This window comes from Furipterus horrens, unplaced genomic scaffold (genome assembly GCF_987537825.1).
Source record: "Furipterus horrens unplaced genomic scaffold, mFurHor1.1.pri manual_scaffold_2, whole genome shotgun sequence".
Taxonomy (NCBI): Eukaryota; Metazoa; Chordata; class Mammalia; order Chiroptera; family Furipteridae; genus Furipterus; species Furipterus horrens.
In genome coordinates, this window is record NW_028327172.1 from 46,355,040 (window position 1) to 46,375,766 (window position 20,727).

Below are 20,727 nucleotides of genomic sequence, written 5' to 3' on the forward strand. Positions count from 1 at the left end.
AACAAAAAAATCTAACTATATTACAAATGATGAAATAATATGATTGACAGGTATGAGATGGGGGAGAAAATGCTGATAGAGAGATAGATAGATATCTCATGCATGTATGTAATACATACATATCAGAGAAGGAAAACTCTGATTCCAAAAAACCTCCGCTGCCTTGCGGCATACCTCTTCAGGGGAAAGGCTAAGGGAGTAAACCCCGACAGAAAATCCGGAGCCGGAGTCCCTAAGGCGGTTTGACGTTGTAGTCAACACCGGCAACTCCTGCGGCACACCTGAAGCCAAGCTGTATTGACTCCGTCTTTCCCTTGGACCCTTCAGCTGCGAAGAGAGGGGGGGTCTGCTGCATGGGCAACAGCAGACCCTCCATATCACCCTGCCCAGGCTCTGTAGCTTCAGCTTCACTGGAGAGGACACTCCAGCGTCATCGCAAGATGTCGATTCAACACGGGAGGAGACACTGTCACTCCCGAGTCGGACTGCACAACCATTCTCGGCGGTGCAGATAGACTCTTAAGAAGCTACACCATCGTCTCTCGAGACGGATGGCTGCCGACGACGATGGACGGATATATGTAAACATATACAGTTAACCCTTGAACAATGCAGGGGTTTGGGATGCCCAACCCCACACTACTGAGAATCGGCATATAACTTTTGACTCCTCAAAAAATACATCTGTGGGGGATTGGTTCCAGGACCCCTGCAGATACCAAAATCCGTAGATGCCCAAATCCCTCATATACGAAAATGGAATAGATGAATGCAGTTGGCCCTCCACATTCATGGATTCCCAACTGTGGAAAAAAAACACTGGAAGATACAAAGAGCCAACTGTATAGTTACTGGAAAAAATTTGCAAATAAGTGGACCCATGCAGTTCAAACCTGTATTGTTCAAGGGTCAACTGTATATACATTTAACTTTTAGCACACAGGAATAAACAAATTTCCTGAATCTGATAATAGCTAGCAATAAGGAGAAGAAAAGAAAAAACTATAGTCCTAGCTAAATCTGTAAAGAAAGAAAAAGACAAGAAGTCTAAGAACTGAAAAAAAAATAAACAAAACACATATTTGCAGATGAAATGATTGAGCACATAAAGAAATCCAAAAGACTAAATAATTTTTAGAATGAACATTAAAATATAGCAGTGTTGTTGGATACAAAGTCAATCTACAAAGGTCAACTGCATTTCTCTATACTAACAGACAGAAAAAGAAATAATTTTAAACCATGTGTTTCCTATATGGCCAGTGAACTCCAATAATATCTGACCTTCCTACAGGTAACGACTAAAACTCTAGACAAAATACAAACACAAAAAACCCAAACCCAGACCACAGAGATCTGAAGGTACTGGAGAGTGGACAAATGTAAATGATTTAAAAGGGAGTTGACACTTGGGAGAAGTGACCATACAAGGTGAGTTTTCCATTTCTATGGCTTTTAATGCAAGGGCAGGTAACAGTAATCAGAGCCATGTGCAGTGGCTAAAACACCAATGAAAATTTCACAGTCCTTGTGGCCTGAAGAACCAGAGCACAGAGTTCAGGGCAACCACAGGTGTATGTACATGTACAGAAAGGAGAGCTGGGGTGGAGAACCTCACATTCTGCACATAAATTCTGGCTAAATCTCTGTCTGATTCCTATACTATTTATGTGGGCATGGACTCCAGCTAAGGATAAAAGAATAAATGGAGATTTGAGCAGCCTCTCAAGAAACAGTTTGCAGTTCAAGTTCAACCAACTTAACTACCTACTAAAACACACACAAAAATCAAAGACTCGATATTTAAAAGATGCTTTAATTCTCATCAGCTTTATAAAGCAAAGGGTTTTATTTCCCACAATGAACATGCAAATCACAAAAATACACATTTGTGTGAAGTGTACTGTAGTATAATATCAACACCCTTACTATTACGTTTTTCTTTGATATAAAAGTTCCTTGATATTTGGCGGAGAAGATGTTTAAGTCATTTATTTATATAAGTATGAATCTAATTTTACAGAAACCACAAATGAAAATTATTATTTTTGTAAAGTATAACATTTCTACTTAGAGAATGTCTTAGGCTGTATTTAATTTGTTATTAAATTGTTGACTTTGATTCTGTTAAGGAACTATAACTTCTGAAAATCTTACAGTGTACTATTAGAGATAAGTTTATAGTACCCACATTTTCAAGTTATAGACTAAGGCCCTGGCCAGGTGGCTCAGTTGGTTGGAGTATCCTCCTATACACCAAAGGTTGCAGGTTCCATCCCTTGTCAGGGCACATACCGAGGTTGCAGGTTCAATCCCCTGTCAGGGAGTGTATGGGAGGCAACTGATCGATGTTTCTCATATCAATGTTTCTTTCTCTCTTTCCCGCACTCTCTCTCTCTCTCTCACTCTGGCTCTCTCTCCCTCCCTTCCCCTCTCTCTAAAATCAATAAACACATCCTTGGGTGAGGATTTTTAAAAAAAGTTATATACTAAGTATTTGCATAAGAAATATAGATCAATTTTGTGTGCTTTCAGTCACTGAAATGATTTTGTTAGGTAGGACAAATAGTAAACCAAGACAGGAAGGAGGAGAGAGGCATGGTTCACTCACTAACTCAGTAGCCCTGAGCCTGGTCCAATAAGATTGCCAGGTGTTCCAACAACACAAGAAACACCATGCTGGCATAGGAGGAGGGGAGTCCTTGAAATTCTATGTATCTGTGTGTTCATCCCAAGGTCTAGAAGGGGGAAGAGGAGAGGGTCCACAGTGCCCAAAGGAAAAAGCCCATAAGACAACTTTCGTTAATTGCCTACCTCTTGTCACTATTTTACAAGGGGGTCCCTAGTGCTTACAGAAAAAGCCCATAAATAACTTTGGGGAACTGCCTCAATTTTAACTGCCTCCTGTTGCATATTTGTTTTACAACAAGAACAAATGTGGCCTGGGCAAGAAAAGAATCTGGGCTAACAGACCCCCATACATACCTATGTTTGGGTAATCACGCCCCCCGGGGGAAGCTGGCATAACTTTACCTACCAATCAATATGTAATTCCCTCACCCCACCCTGCCAACTATATGAGTCCTCAAGACAAAGGACCCGATGCTCTTGCCGCCCCTGCTCTTGCCACCCAAGCTTATGCCTTTCACCCCCACCTCAGCAAGGCCTGGCCTGTTCTGTTCCATGAGAATGTATCACTAATAAACTTTGCTTTCTTGCTAGCAGACTTGCTGATCTGTAATTCTTTACTGTGTCGGCAAGAAGAACCAGGTTTTTCCCATAATAGTTTTGTGATTTTTTTTTTTTAAAGGGAATGTTTAATTTCCAAGGTTATATTTATTTGATTAAGTGAAAAACAAAACGATTCTTTAACCAAACAGGAAATTTAGACAAAACCTTAGTACTCCTAGATATGCCTTGGTTACTTTGGGGAACGAAGGAAGTGGGGAGAAGGGGATCAGGGAAGTGAGTACAGGAAATAAAACGGAATTTGTAATTTGCTTATTTGTTTAAAAAAGAGATCTGATTCAAATTTGGCAAAATGTTATGATTTAACAAAATGGAAACTGTTTATCATTCTCTATATTTTTAAAAAGAAGAAATCAATTTATGAATAAGTCTCATTACTTCTTCCTTAATTTTCCTAGAAGGCTCTATACGCACTCCAACATAAAACTTTGAATCCATATTTCTAGAAGAGTCTCAAGGCTAGCCTCCACAACTCTGATCCATCACATCCTAATAACAATACATACTGCAGCCAGATTAAGCATCCAAGAACCAACAACAGAATCTAATTCTGGTTACATCAAATGTAAAGGCGAGGAGCAGTGGGACCAGATCCCAATGGGCAGAGAAGTTCAAAACCTTTTTGGAGTCAAATACTTTCTTCATTTCTCTAAGCCTGAGTTTGTGTATAGGTTTAAAAATGGGAATAACTACCTCAAACAATCCTTGAGAGGATTAAAAGACTTTTTACATGGAAGCATCTAGTACCATGTCTGACATATGACCACTCAGAAAACACTAGTTTTCTTTAATCTATTCTTACCCGCCATAGCAGTCCAAAAACATATGCTATCTAGTTAAAAACAAACAAAAATCTCTCCATTGTTCTTACATGCCCCCTGTTCAGTTTCATTTTCCATTTTTTAACCTCTCCCACCTTAAGTTTTCTGCCTCCATAGCCATCATCTATTCCTACCCTACTGGTCCATCAAGGCCCAGCTCAATCCTACTTTTTACACACAGTCTTCTTGAGTTTGGACTCCTATTGCTCTTAAGAACCAGTATTCAAACAGTTGACCACTTAATTGTTCTTAGTTTATATTTTTAATTATTAATTACAAACTACATTGATATACTTTACTTGTATAAAAAATGTACTAATAATATAGATAAAGCTACATACATCTTTGACTATTATCCTCATTCCCAGACCCCTGCTTTGAGGGAGCCAGTACTGGTTTGTGATGTATCCTTCCAGAGCTTTTCCTGCATCTACATACTTAGGGAAATGTAGTTTTGCTTTATCTCTTTTTATTTTATATATACGGTATTAAATTGTACATGATGCTCTATAACTTGCTTATTTCACTGACTTGGAGGTCCCTTCAGTATGTGTAGATCTATGCTATTCTTTCAACTACTGCGGAGTGTTCCAGTTTATGTATCCTTTGCCCTATTGATGGGCACTTAGATTTTCTCTAACTTTTATTTGCATAAATCATGAAACATTTCAGTGGGAAAATTACATGAGAAAATTCTGAAGCAGAAACTACAAAATAAAACCACTACTTACACTGAATTTGTGGAAGAGATTTTCTAACAAGATTCTGGTTAGGTAAAAGTGCAAATGCCTTTGTACATAAGAAGCACAGCATTTTCCATTTACGCTATAATATTCAAACTCTTTTGGGCACTGAATAACCATTTTCATAGTTTTGTTTGGTAAGATGTAGTGCTCACTAAATTATTTAGTGTAAAAGATCTTAAGCAGGATTGGATCTGTCTCCTTCCACCAGCATTAATCGTTTTCTCCATTAACTCCCGACACCAGAGGGCAGCAGCCTCAGTACTAATGAGCAATAATGCAGAGTAATTTAATGAAAAAAACACTACTTTAGTAAAATCTGCACTAAATTACTAATCAACTCTTTATTTTGGGGAAAATATTTCTAAAAAAATACAGAACAGACATACAAAGTAGGTAAAAAACAAAACAAGCAAATAATGTTTGTTTTCTTTAATAATGATCCTTGGTTAGTCACTGACATCCACGGATGTTTCTAGAAAGCTGGTATGGGTTTTCTGTTTTTGTATATATAGGCATGTTTCTGCCAGTCTCCTCTTACGTAGAACAGCCAATTGGGAGCTCTGTGTTGTGAGCTGGGGTTATTGTCCTGCAGACATTGTTAGCACTAATTACATTATGTAAACTTTCAAAATAATAAAAAAAAACTAATAGTGTAATGAAATTTAGGAGGGGTAAAAAAAATAGCGTCAGTGAGCGCACATTTTTCATAGCATATATTTGAAAGATAACATCTAAAATAAATCAGGGAATAGTAGTACTAGCATATTATGTAGTCTTTTGATGGTAATCATGAGAATAAGTAAAAACAAAGTTTAAAATGGCTTTAAGGAGTAATTGCAGACGAGAAGGGGCAGTTAGAAATATTATTTTCCATTATAATCCCTTTTGTACTATTTCTTATGATAAGCATGTGTTTCTTTGAAATAAATAAAAATAAAATATGAAGGGTAGAAACTGAGAAAAAATGTAAAACATTTGGAAATTAAAAAAGATTTTTTTTAAAGGGAAATAAATCTAAACTCTCATTCGTATGAACTAAATTTCTTGGACAGAAAGAATGTTGTTGCCAAGGAGATCAAAGCAACTGTTGTTGAGCAGCAAATTTAGCTCTTTAAAAAATTTCATGACAATTTATTCTGCTGAAGATTACATCCTATTCCAGCTTTTAAAAACACCAATATAATAGTTTTAATGAGGTCCTTGAAACCATGATGTATGGTGTCACTAACATTTACTAAGTATTTAGGTTACAGAGTCTAGTACAATAAGAAAATTAGAGTAAAGGTCAAATGACCTGGGTTCTAGTCCCAATTCTACTACGTAAAAGCCCTATGTCCTTGAGCAAGTCATTTTCCTTTTCTGCAACTAAGTTTCTTCACTTATAAAAAGGGGATAACAACTACTTAGCCTGCCTACCATGCAAGGTTGCTGTGACTATCAAATGAGATTTTTAGATCATTTTTACAAAGTTTGAAACACTATACAAATAAATTCAAGTAATAACTACTAATACTTCCCAAGATTGATAAAGCCATATGTAGCCTGTATTTTTCATTAAATGCCAAATTAAGTATTATAAAAATGTGAACAAAATAATGTAATATAAAATATTATTGTAAAAATTGGATTGAACTAGGTGGCAGATCCAAGCTCCGGTCCAGGTTCTTCTGCAAATGGATAATTTGCAGAACTTCTCTGGGTTTTTACACGGTGAATTTAGACTAGACCACCTTTGTAGAGATGCTTTCTTGTGTATTTTCTATCACATGATGAAGATTTAAAAGCAAATTCATTCACCAGTTTTTTTTTATCTGGGCTATATTTGGCTTGAAAAAATTTTACTGCTAGATTTCTGAAAGTCACTGGCTTGGATTGAAGTCTTTTATCTCTATTTTCAGGCATTTCACAACCCTAATCTAACATAATCTACCTTTAACTTTACATTCTACTGTTTCTCAGTATACCTACACTGATACCACTATTTTTCGAAATGCCATGGCCAGTTTCTGCCTCCACACTGTTGTCAGTATATAGCTGTTGCGACTACAGCTGGCTGAGGAGCTCTGCCCTTACGTATCGCATCTCACTCCCAACAAAACTTGGCCAATGCTTAATGTTGAATATAAGTTTGCTTTCAAAAGTTAAAATATACAGTGGATCAGAAAGAGGAGACGGTTGTCATGTTAAAGAGAATCTGGTTTCTAGGCCAGCAAGATTTGTTAGTAATTTGATAGAATGTACGAAAGCATAAAAAGAAAGAACTAGAAAGGAAGTGAAAGCCTTGGTCAGCCCCAGAGCATAGAAGGGAGACAGCATGGCAGAAGAGTCATCTGTGTACTGCCTGGAGGAGGAACACCTTGATCCATGGACTTGTTGGGTCTAAGTCCTACCACAGAGATAAATGCATTCACTTACTTATTACAGGCTAATGCTGTTAAACATTTATGCCATGTATCTGAACACCCTGTGATTTAATTTCATAATCACTAAACATTTTCTGATCCTTTGACTCCCCTTATGGTGCATCTAGAAAATGGCCTGACTAGAGACAAATCCACTTATATTACATTTGTACCATAAATTAATGAAATAGAAACTGATAAATTCAGACATCAGTTTGTGACCTTGAGTAGGGTTAGTCCACCCTAAGACAAGACTGAATAACAAATTATTCTGAAGGCAGAGGAACCAAGGGTCAGATCCCGGACTATGGTAAATTTACCAATGGAATGCCCCCAATGAAACTACATGGGATACCCTGGACTGCCCAATAAACACCCTGTGTTGCACTATTTTCTTTTTAACACTTAAACACCTTGATTTATTCAAGGCCAGTAAAGACATAACACAGTTGACTCTAGAACACAAGGGTGTTAGTGTCACCAGCCACCCCCCCTAAACTCCCTGCAGTTGAAAATCCACTTTTGACTCCCAAAAAACTTAACTACTAATAAAGCCTACTTTTGACCAGAAGCCTTACCCATAACATAGTCAATCAACACATATTTTATTTGTAGCATGTATTATATAATGTATTCTTATAATAAAGTAAGCTAGAAACAGGAAAATGTTACGTATTAAGAAAATCATAAGGAAGAAAAATGCATTTACAATATTATGCATTTTTTAAAAATCTGTGTATAAGTGGACCCACGGCATCGAAAGCTGTGTTGTTCAAGGATCAGTTGTAAAGGCTTTTTATGACCTTGTTTCTACACGCCTTTCCAATGATTTCTCTCTGAAAGTTCATCAGAAACAACGTTTTTTTCATGAAGACTTTTCAAAGTACACTACCCCACCAAGGCTAAAACTAGCAATTTTGGTGACTTAGGAAAGTAGCAAATTGCCCTCTAATCAATTTATAACGTATTATGTGCCTCACTTGTGTCATTAGAATCAGTGGCATTTGGTAGGTTCCTTCTTTCACTAACGAGGTAATAATCAGGTATTAAACTCATTTTCTCTGTGCTAAAAGACTACATATGCTGTCCACGTGTAATATGATAAATGCTTTAAGTCTGACCTATTATTCTGTATTTTTACACTCTACATTTCAGTGCCCAGGGATTCAGCCTAGCTTACCAACACTATCAGTCTAACAGTAGATACACCTTTATTTACCAATTAAAAGTATTTTCTCCCTTAAGAGAGGGATTTATTAATCTTTATTATTTTTATTAAATAATTATTAAAATTATTTAAATCTGTTCCTCTGTTAAGGGAACTTATTACTTGCTCTATGTATTTGTGAGTTTTTGTTTTATCTTCCCTTCTATGTTCTTTAAAGTTATGCTCCAGATCTATTTCATATTTGTATTTCCCACAAGTTCTCAGCCAGTGCCTCCTCGTACATAGAGGACACTTTAAATATAAATCTCTCTTCCACTTTCAGTGAAGGCTCTCCTCATTCTGTTTATATGTATTCCATCTTCTTAGAAAGTCTTCCTTGACCATCCCAGTCCACAGGCCACTCTAAAAGAACTGTCTATAAACTATTTAATTGCCACCAAAACTACTCTAGCATTATCTTTTTATGTTTTATATGTATTGTATAGTCTTTTTATATTTTAGTATATCCCAATAATATCTAGGCACAGTATAGACAATCAATCCTTTTTAAAAAATCAATCAAAAGATTCCTTAAGAAAAGCATAGGCAAAACTGGCACCTAAGGAGAACAAAAGATCTCATCCATGGCAATGAAAAACAAACTCCTATTGAAAGGCCGAAGGCTTTGACATACACAATAGTTACCAATAAATTAAATGGTGTTGTAATTCTACAAGTGTCTTTGAATTTCATAAATCTTCCTTTCACTTTAGGGAGACATTAAGTACAACCACATTCATTAACTAACAATACCAATGAAAGCAGATAGCTTTAAACAAAAACAAATAACTATATTAAACATATAAGGATAATATTCATTTGTAATTTAGTTTTCCCTCAAGACATTTATATAGCCAGTTTGTCATATATAACATTTTTTACTGTATGCTAAGCCTTAGCTCTTTTATTTCTATTATGTTTCTTCCTCCCTCATGAACTCAAAGCAGAAAAGCAATCTTTGAATTGTCACTTCTTTTGTATCCTTCCACAGCAAGGAACTATTTTCACTGCAGGCATTTTATAAATAAAGCAAAATGTCTTTAAAGGCATATCCTTATGTTAATTAATGGGATATCACAGATTTTGTACACTTGATTAAATACAAGAATATATATGAAACCAAATCCAACAATAAGAGTTGGTTCCTTAGTAGAGTACTGTATCTCGATCAGAACACTCCAGAGCAGTGATTTTCAACCTTTTAATCTTATGGCACAGATGAACTAATTACATACTGAAATTCTGCAGCACACAAGAAATATATTACATTTTTGCCAAACTGACAAAAAACTAAAAATAAAAAACCAGGTATAATTTTGATTCATTCATACTAGACAGCTTTTGTGTTGGATATTGCTATTTTTTAAATTTGACAATCTAAGGGAAAAGAGATCAGTGCCCCCAACTAAATGATGAGGTATTGCATGTTTTAAAAATTCCAGGGGCACAGGAGTTGAACACTGCTGCTCTAGAGTCTTGCCACTCAAAGTGTGGTTCAAAACCCAGCAGCATTGTTATCACATGGTAGCTCGTCCTAAAGCAGAATCTCAGGCCTATTAAATCAGAATCTGCATTTTAAGATCCCCTGGTGAGCTATAAGCACTTCAAGGTTTGAGAAGCACTGGTTTAGACTCCAGAGGAAGAATGAGAATGTCCAAGATGCATAAGATCAACTAATGCTAACTAACTCATGATTGCCTAAGCTGTTGGTTGCTCTTCCTTATATGCTAACTGAAGGCTTGTTCAAGGCAGGAACTCTTGCCTATCTTCCTCACCACTAGTATTCCCTGAGCCAAAAGACCCTGGAATATTACCCAGTGCTCAATAAATATTTTTTTTTGCTGAATGCATGAATGACTGAACAAGGTGAAAATAAAACTTTTCCACAAAGCTAATCTTCTGGGAAATTATTTGTGCAACATGATTTTACAAACTACCATACTAATTCTTTAACCCTCTATTATTAATTCCGTTTTAAATGCTGCCTTCTCGACTTCAACAAATGCATTTAATGCATTCGACAAAAGCAAAAGCTTGGATCATCATCCTTTGTTGTGGCCACCAGAGGCCTCTTTTACAAGTGAGAGAGCAGCATTTTAATTCTAGCTCTCAGAGATCCATCCCACATGCCTGCACAAGATGAAATCACCGCAAAACTTGGAGGGGCTGGGGGGAATAAAGGGGCCATGGGTAAAGCATAAACAATTCTGTATCAAGAGCATCATATAAAACCCGGAAAACATGATGTTATGAGCAGGATACTTCCAGAAAATAATTCCTGGCAAGGGAAAGAAGGAGGTAAGAAAACTTACCTTTCTCAAGAGCAAAAGGTGATACTAGAGAATACCAGGGAGTGACAAAAGACCAGAGACTACCTAGGGAGGGAAGGTGGAAACAGCAGACCAGAACTAAAGTGGATAGCGTTTAGAAACGTCCAAGAAGGGTGACAAAAACCACTATCCGGTTTGCAGATAAGGAAGTCAAGGGAAAAGTGGAAAGAAAATAGCTCTATGACGGGTACAAGTTACAGTGATGATTATTATTTTTTGAGAGAGATGACACGCACTTGAAGGGAGGAGGTGGAAGAAAGGAAGGGAGGTTGCAACTGCGCGCTCCGCAAAAAGGAAGCGGCTACAAGCGTCCCTGCCCAGCTCAGACGGTGCCAGGGCAGCAGCCCAGGCATAGGTGGGTGGCAACGCCCGGCTCCGCTGGCTCCCTCCCGGCGGCCTGAGCCATCTCCTCTGCAACCTACCGAGCACCGGGTGGAGACAGGAAAAGGCAGACGGTGTGTGGGAAGGCGTGCGGGAGGAAGGGGAGGATGCCAGGTTAACCAGGTACCCACCTTATCCCAACGGAGCCACTGCCCGATGGCCGTGTCCAGCTGAGGGTCCCCAGTGTGGTAGGGGGAGTGGAGCAGGTTGGAGTTCAGGTCCCCTTCTACGTTTTCAGCCATGGCAGGCAGACTGGGGTGTACGGGCCAAGGGGCTGACGAAGACGCCGAGTTGCGGGGGCCTAAGGTGAGCTCACCAGGGTCCCGACGCCCCCTCCTCAGTGAAGGGCATCGGAGACCAACCGCAGGATGTTTGCGCCGGCTCCTGCAGCAGCTTTAGGGAACAGGAGAGAGGAGGATGCGGCCGTCCGCTCCTCAGCACACCAGCTCTCTGGGCAAACGGGCTGAGGCGGTCGCGCCGGGAGAGAACAACAACAGTCCCAGATGCCTGGGTCTTGGCCACCGCTACCGCCACCGCCGCCGCCCTGGCTACCTTAGGCCCCGCCCCTGCACTGCTGGCCCCGCCCCTGCTGATTTAGGCCCGGGGGTGAGGGCGTGGAGAGCACGCGGGGGACCGCGCTCCCGAATAGTGAGCCGTAGCGGGAGTTAGGAACCTTCAGCGTGGTGAGGAAACGGACCGCAGCTCTTTTTATTTTTCAAATAGCCTTTTGCCACGAGTCTTTGTTACAGTGCCCCCACACTCCCACGCGTCTCCTTTTCGCCATCATCGGCTACCATGAACGCCCCTCCTCAGCGCTCGCTCTGCAAGTCCCCAGCATGCGCCTAGGCCGCCCTCCAGTTTCGGCTCGGGGCACGCGCCTGGCGGCAGACAGCGCAGGGCTGTCCCCACATAGCCTTACGGGAGTTGTAGTTCTTTTATTTCCCCGAGGTCTGCGGAGACCGCCGCAAGGACTACGACTCCCAGCAGGTCCGCATCCTCCCTCTCCTCAAAGGAAAAAGAGCTACCTTGAGGCTGTTCCCTGCGGACCTTCCCTGTACCTGTTAGTTACGCTGAGCCCGGTGGCCCTGGGCTTAAATTACATCAAATAAGAACTGATTCGGTAAGGGGACAGCTGGTATCCATTTAGGGTTTTACAGTGTACGAGTTGCGTTTTGTCTCTTCAACCCTCCGGTCAGGAAGGTGGGCGTGATCAGCCCCATTTTACACACAAAGAGAAAACTGCCTTTCTGAGAGTGAACCGACTCTCAGAATTGATATTCCTAAATGATGGAATCGGGGTTCTCACCTGGTTTCAGAGCTCTTCAGCTGGCAGTTCTTTTGTCTCTGCTACTACAGTGGACTAGGAGGTAGGGAGAATCAGATAACTGAAAAATAAGGAAGTTGTGAAGGAGGGAAGATGGGTCAGCATTTAACCATAAGCAACAACGCATACGCGTCATGAGAGAGATGCCGAGAGCAATGGCAATAGGAATACAGAAGAAGAAAGATTATTGAATAATTTAAAATTTCTTATTTTGGCCTCTCTTCCTCTTTGAAGCCACACAACTTGAGGTCTGGGAGATGCTGAGAAGTGCTTACCTGCCCTCATTTGCTCCTGAGTTTCTCGGTTTGACTCTGTGATTTTTGACCTAGTCCGCTTTTTTGGTAAGATGGGTGTAATAATATTTACACCATGGCTACAGTAACATAATAAATGGTTTTAGAGTGCTTTGAGGTTCATGGATAAAAGACATAAATTCGAAGTATTACTCCTTCCTTTGAAGTGCCATTTACCATAATAAAATCCAAACTACCAAGGTACAAAAGGATCGTAGTGTCAATTCCTGAAAAATATCATGCCATAGTTTGGAGTTAACAGTTTTTGCGAAGCCGTTGGGTGGTGTTTCCTTTAATGGAGTCGGTAAGTTCTTTAAATCACACAAGTCTTGGGAAATCATGTGTCCTGGAGATTCATCATTCACCATCATCACTATAATTGTCCATGACTAGCATTAATTGAACATTCAGTCTGTGCTAAGCATTATGCTAGAGGCTGAGGCCACAAGGAAGTATATAATGTAATTATTCATTTTTAAAAAATAAAATTATCTAGGACGTCAGAATCTGTGCAAGAAAAGATAGCCCATGATAAACAGTAAATGCTTTGCTGCAGACAACTGTTAAAGAATTCAGAGCCTGAGATGTCTTATAATTTTCTGAGTACAGATCTTTTTACATCCTTGGTTAGGTTTATTCCTAGGTATTTTATTCTTATTGTAGCAATTGTGAATGGGATTGTTTTCTTAATTTCCCTTTCTGATAGTTCATTATTGGCATATAAAAATGCAACTGATTTCTGGATATTAATTTTGCATCCTACTTTATTGAATTTATCAGTTCTAGTAGGAATCTTTAGGGTTCTCTATGTACAGTATCATGTCATCTGTAAATCATGATAGTTTTACTTCTTCCTTTCCAATTTGGATGCCTTTTTTCTTCTTGTGTGATTGCTGTGGCTAAAACTTCCAATACTATGAAAACAAGAGGTGAAAGTGACATCCCTGTTTTGTTTCTGATCTTAACAGGAATGCTTGTAGTTGTTACCCATTGAGTGTGCAGTTGGCAGTGCGTTTGTCATATATAGCCTTTATTACATGTATTACATTTAGAGGTATGTTCCCTTGATTACCGCTTTGCTGAGAGTTTTTATCATAAATGGGTGTTGGATTTTATCAAATGCTTTTCTGCATCTATTGATATGATCATATGGTTTTTATCCTTCATTTTGTTTAGGTGGTGTATCGCATTTATTGATTTGCAAATACTGTACCAGCATTCCCTCTTGACCATGGTGTATAATTTTATTAGTGTATTTCTGTATATGGTTTGCTAATATTTTGTTGAAGATTTTAACATCTATGTTCATCAGGGATATTGGCCTACAGTTTTCTTTCTTTGTAGTGTCTTTATCTGGTTTTGGAATTATGATAATGCTGGCCTCATAAAATGAGCTTGGGAGTCTTCTTTCCTCTTGAATTTTTTGGAATAGTTTGAGAAGGCTGGGTGTTAGTTCTCCTTGGAATGTTTGGTAAAATTTACCTGTGAAGCCATCGGATCCAGGGCTTTTGTTTGTTGGAAGTTTTCTTTTATTTATTACTTCAGTTTCACTAGTTATAATCTGTCAATTCAGATTCTCTGGTTCTTCCTGATTTAGTTTTAGAAGATTGTATGTTTCTAGGAATTGATCCATTTTGTTCAGGTTGTCTAGTTTGTTGGCATATAGTTGTTCATAATATTTTCTTACAATCCTTTGTATTTCTTTAGTGTCAGTAGTTACTTCTTCTCTTCCCTTTCTGATTTTATTTATTTGGGTCCTATCTTTTTCCCTTGATGAGTCTGGTTAAATATTTGTCAGTCTTGTTTATCTTTTCAGACAACCAGCTTTTGGAGTCATTGTTCTTTTGTAGTGTTTTTTTAGACTCTTTCATTTATTTCTTCTCTGATCTTTAATATTTCCTTCCTTCTACTCATTTTGGCTTTGTTTGTTTTTCTCTTTCAAGTTTCTTCAAGTGTAAAGTTAGATTGTTTATTTGAGGTCTGTAGTTTTCTTATGTATTTTTCTGGTTTCGGTATCAAAAATACTGGCTTCATAAAATGAGTTGAGAAGTGCTCCATCCTCTTCTAATTTTTGGGAGAGTTGGTAAAGAACTAGCATTAATTCCTTAAAATTTTAATAGAATTTAGTGGTAAAGCCATCTTGGTCTGCCCTTTGTGGGTAGTTTTCTGATTATTAATTCAATCTCTTTACTTGTTATAAGTATATTCATTTGTCCATTTCTTCCTGAGTCAATTTTAGTAGTTTGTATCTTTGTAAGAATTTGTCCATTTCATCAAGGTTATCTAATTTGCTAACATACAATTATTTATAGTATTCCTTTATAATCCTTTTTATTTCTGCAAGGTCAGTAATAATGTCCCTGTTTTTCATTTCTGATTCTAGTAATTTGAGTCATATATTTTTTAATGAGACTAACTACAGGCTTGTCAATTTTGTTGTTCTTTTCAAGGAACAAACTTTCTATTTCATTGATTTTTCTTGATTGCTTTTCTATTCTTTATTTTATTAATTTATACTCTAATTTTTATTATTTCTCTTCATTCAGTTTCCTAATTCTCTTTTCATCAGAATCTAATCTAAACTGAACATTGGTTTGGTGAGTGAATACATGTATTCCAATAAAACTTTATTTACACTGAAGGCAGATTTGGCCTGTGAGCCACCTTTTGCCCATCCCTGATCCAGAGTAAAGGTTCCCAACCCTGGATGCACAGCACTTTAAGGAACTGACTCCTGAACCTCACCCTCTGAAATTCTAGTTCAACTAATCTGGATTGGAGCATGGTAATCAGTATTGTTTGCTTGTTTGTGTTTGTGTTTTAAACTCCCTAGGTGTTTCCAATGTGCGGCAAAGGCTGAGAGTCATCTCTTCAGAGCAGGGATTTTACTGCTGGGGTTTGTTTGTTTGTTTTTGGCTTAACACAATAGGAATTTATTATCTCAGAGTTTGGAGGCCACAAGTCCAAGTCGAAGTGTCAGTAGGGCCATGCAGATGACTCAAGGGGAGATTCTTTTCCTGCCATTTTCAGCTTCTGGTGGCTCTAAGCATTTCTTAGCTTGTGGTCGCATAACTCTAATCTCTGCCTCTGTCTTCACGTGGCCGCCTCCTCCAATTTAGGAACAGCCAAATGGAAGAGATGCATAGTGCAAAGTATGGGGGCAAGGATGTGGTGTGGAGGAGCTTCCATACCTACTCAGGGTGTGTCATCCTCCCAGTGCCTGGATGTGTTCACAAATCCAGAAGCTCCTCTTTTGGGGGTTTAATTTCAGTTATTTTATTTTTTAGTCTTATAATTTTTTTAGATTCTTTTGCAGATTTTCTACAGCATTTTTTATGGTTTCTATTCTCTATAGAGAACTTTAAATTTGTTGTTTCCTTTTGTATAGTCAGCATAGTTGTTCAACATCTGAAATCTTTATGGATCTGTTTCTATGGTCTATTGTTTTTCTAGTTCTTGCTCAGAGAGTCTGGTTTCATTGTGAGCTTTTTGTTTGTGTGTGTGTTGGACACTATATTTGATATGTTATTTGTGGGAATAAATTTATATTTTCAATAAAAGTTTATTTGCAATAAAAAGTTTTCTTCAACGAGGGCTTGCATTTGTTTCTGCCCAGTGCCTGGGAGTTCAACTAGTTTAAGGCTTAAAATTCTTTGGTGCTCTTGTGACCCTCCCTATTTAGGCTGTAATTCTATGTAACATATTTCTCTTCTAGTTTAACCTCACTCTGGTTGTGAGGTACCAACATATTGTATGTAGGGTACAGACATATTTTAGAAGGTTCTCCCATTAGACTCTAAACTTTTTGTAGGCCCTGGACTTTGTTTTCTGTCTTCTGGATCACAAGGATTTTTAAATTAAGGTTCAAAGTTTTCAGGATCAACAAATGCTTTTAGGGCAAAGCCACATTTTCCATAGTTACCTCCCTGGGATGATATTTTTCCTTCATTTTTGGCCTGGTAATTTCTTGTAGGCTTATCTTACCTAGTCAGCCAATTTGGAAAACATACTACTTTTCATAATCATCTTGTCTCTGTGAAATACTACATCAAGTTGCTATACCATTGCTATTTTTAAAAACAAGTCTCATTTTGTAGGACTTTTAGCATGTCTTCATTTTTTCTATAATAAATAACAATAAAAATGAGCATCTCTGTGCATAAAGCTGTTTTTCTGCATTATTCCTTACATCTAAATTCTTGGAAGAACAATTACTGGGAAATACACTATAAACATTTAGGATACTTGATTTCCAAAGGGTTGAGCTAATTTCTTGTGAATAAATTGCATGATTGTAATCTTTGTAGTTCTGTCAAAATAATAATAATATTTTTAATCCTTACCAGAGGATATGTTTATTGATTTTCGAGAGAGAGGAAGGGAGAGAGAGAACAAAACATCAATGTGAGAGAGAAACATAGATGTTTGCTTCCCATACACGCCCTGACCAAGGTTTGAACCTGTAACCTAGGTATGTGCTCTGATCAGGAATTGAACCCACAACCTTTTGGTGTACGGGACAATGTTCCAACTAACTGAATCACCCTGCCAGGGCTAATATTAATATATTTTAAAGCTGAATCCAATAAACTAGTCCTGGCCTCCTGTGCAGATAGTTCTCAGGCAAAAGAGGACCAATATTAGTTTTCTTTTAAAATATTCACTCTTGCCCTGGCTGGTGGGGCTCAGTGAATTGAGTGCCAGCCTGCAAATTGAAGGGTCACCAATTTGATTCCCAGTCAGGGCACATGCTTGGGTTGTGGACCAGGTCCCCAGTTGAGGGTGTACAAGAGGCAACCGAAAAATCAATGTTTCTCCCTCCCTTCTCCTCTCTCTAAAAATATAGTCTTTAAAATATTCACTCTTAAAAAAAAAAAAATATTCACTCTTTTACATAAATTAATGCAGCAAATACTTGCATCTCTGTAAGTATACAGGCACCTTTTGAGGTGGTATAGATTGAGTGGTAAACAATATAAATCCTGGTACATCCCCTTATAAACTCTAAGGTGGGAAGCTGCAGTATTGAACTGTATTTCTTAAGTGATGAGAGCAGCAGTGAGGATGGTTGACATTTTAACAATATTGAGTTTTCCAATCCTTGGAAATGATATGTCTCTATTTTTAAAGTTTCTTTAATTTTTCTCACCAATGTTATGTAATTTTCAGTGTAGAGGTCTTACGGGTCTTTTTTTTTTTTTTAATTTAAGGTTTTATTTATTTATTTTTAGAGAGAGAGGAAGGGAGGGAGAAAAAAAAGGAAGAGAAACCGATTGGTTGTCTTTCACACATGCCCTGATTGGGGACTGGCCACAACCCAGGCATGTGCTGTGATCGGCAATCAAACCAGTGATTTTTCGCTTTGCAGGATAACACCTAACCAACTGAGCCACACCCATCAAGGTGAGGTCTTATGAGCTTAGACATATTTCTAAATATTTTTATGCAAATATGAATGGTTTCATTTTTAGCATAGCATTAAACTGAAGAATAAATAAGAGGATAATGGTATATGGCATTTCAGGCAAAGAAAACAAAATAAAAATATTTGGATGCTGAGAGCTCAAAATGGCAAATATCTGCTACTAGTCCCTTTTATCATGCTGACATAGAAAAAACGTTGCTGAGGTGAATAACAAGAGCAACAAAGAAGACTTTTCTTATTTTTGAATTCCGGGGTTTGCAGCTATACACCTAATAATAATAATAATAATAATAATAATAATGTCTATTAGGTAGAGAACATCTAACAACAGAACAATAATATCTAATAAGTTGATGAGTTAGTTTAAGCTCTTGGAGAAGAATAAATTTGGATAACTTATACTACCTGACTTTAAGAGTTTGCTATAAAGCTACAGCAACCAAAAGAATGTGTGGTACCAGCATTAGGATAGACAGATATGCCCTGGCTGACGGCTCATTTGGTTGAAGCTTCAACCCATACTCCAACAGGTTGCTGATTCAATCTCCCATCAGGACACACACCTAGTTTGTGGGTTCAATCCTTGGTCGGGGTGCGTATGGGAGGCAACCGATTGATGTTTCTCTCTGACATTGATGTTTCTCTCTTTCTCTCCCTCTCTCTCTAAAATCAATAGACATATCCTCAGGTGAGGTTTTAAAAAAATTTTTTTAAGAAGATTGAAGTCATATCAAACATCTTTTCTGACTATAATAGTATGAAATTAGAAATCAATTACAAGAAAAAATACTGAAAAATACACAGATGTTACTAAACAATGAAAGGGTTCACAATGAAATTAAGAAAGAAATTTAAAAAGTACCTTGAGACAAATGAAAGTGAAAGCACAATTACCTAAAATATATGGGACACAGCGGAAGCAGTCCTAAGAGGGAAATTTATAGCAATACAGGCCTACTTCAAGAAATAAGAAAAGTCTTAAACTAACCTTATATCTAAAGGAACTAGAGAGAAAAAAAAAAAAAACACAAAGCTCAAAATGAGTAGAAGGAAGGAAATAGCAAAGGTCAGAGTGGAAATAAAATAAAATCTAGAAACACAATACAAAAGATCAATGAAACCAAGAAGTGGTTCTTTGAAAAGATAAATAAGAATGATAAGCCTTTAATCTGATTCATCAAAAGAAAAAGAGGGGGAGAGAGGATCCAAATAAATAAAATCAGAAATGGAAGAGAAGTGACAACTGACACCACAGAAATACAGAGTATTATAAGAAAATACTATGAACAATTAAAATTATACGCCAACTAATTGGATAATCTGGAAGAATAGATAAATTCATAGAAACATACAATCTTCCAACACAGGATCAAGAACAGAAAATCTGTGCAGAGCTATTACTGTCAATGAGAATGAATCAGTAATCAAAAACTCCCAACAGCACTGGCCAGGCGGCTCAGTTGGTTTGGAGCATCGTCCCATACACCAAAACATTGCGGGTTCATTTCCCAGTCAGTGTACATATGGACAGCAAATGACTGATGTTTCTCTCTGTCTATTGCCCTCCTCCTTCCTCTCTCTCTAAAATCAATAAACATTTCCTTGGATGAAGATTTAAAAAGAAAAAGAAAAAAATATTCCCAACAAACAAAAGTCCTGGATCTTCTCAAACTATTCCCCAAAATACAAGAAGAGGTCAAGCTCCCAAGCTCATTTTACAAAACAAGCAATATCCTGATTCCAAATCCAGACAAAGACATCACATGCAAAAAAAAAAAAAAAAAAATTATAGGCCAATATTCCTGATGAACATAAATGCAAAATTCTTCAAATCCTCAACAAAATATTAGCAAACTGAATTCAGCCGTACATGATAAAGATCATGCACCAAGATCAATTGGGATTTATTCCTGGGATACAAGTTTGGTTCAATATCTACAAATCAATTTATGTGATACACCACATAAACAGAATGAACAATAAAAATCATATGATCATATCAATAGATGTAGGAAAAAGCATTTGACAAAATTTAGCATCCATTTATCATAAAACTCAGCAATTTGGAAATGGAGGAAACATTTCAACATAATAAAGACTATACAGGATGGGGCAAAAGTAGGCATATAGTTGTGAGTACATGAAACAGTTTATTCTTGTATTATTATTTATTAATTATTGTATTTTTTCCATACAAACAACTGTAAACTTATTTTTGATCCACAGCTAACAACATACTCAACAGTGAAAAGCTAAAAGTGTTTCTCTTACAATCAGGAACAAGACAAGGATGTCTACTTTTATTCAATATAGTATTGGAAGTCCTGCTTACAGCAATCAGACAAGAAAACATAAAAGGCATCCATGTTGGAAAGGAAGAAGTAAAACTGTCATTATTTTCAGGCAACATGATACTACATAGAGAGAACCCTAAAGATTCCACCAAAAAACTATTAGGAGTGATAAATGAATTCAGTAAAGTAGCAGGATAAAAAATTTATTCATAAATTGGTTGCATTTTTTTTTTTTTTTTAGATTTTACTTATTTA

The 20,727-nt window shown here is 37.5% G+C and overlaps 1 protein-coding gene across 1 annotated transcript in view; it reads right to left on the minus strand.

The window, feature by feature from the left end:
• Nucleotides 1-11,655, minus strand: part of PGM2L1 (phosphoglucomutase 2 like 1) — a 52,635-nt gene extending 40,980 nt beyond the window's left edge. Inside the window, exon 1 of the mRNA XM_090265463.1 lies at nt 11,268-11,655. Coding sequence (XP_090121589.1) covers nt 11,268-11,378 — 111 coding nt within the window. The 5' untranslated portion in view covers nt 11,379-11,655. The remainder of the gene's footprint in view (nt 1-11,267) is intronic.
• Nucleotides 11,656-20,727: the final 9,072 nt, after the last annotated feature.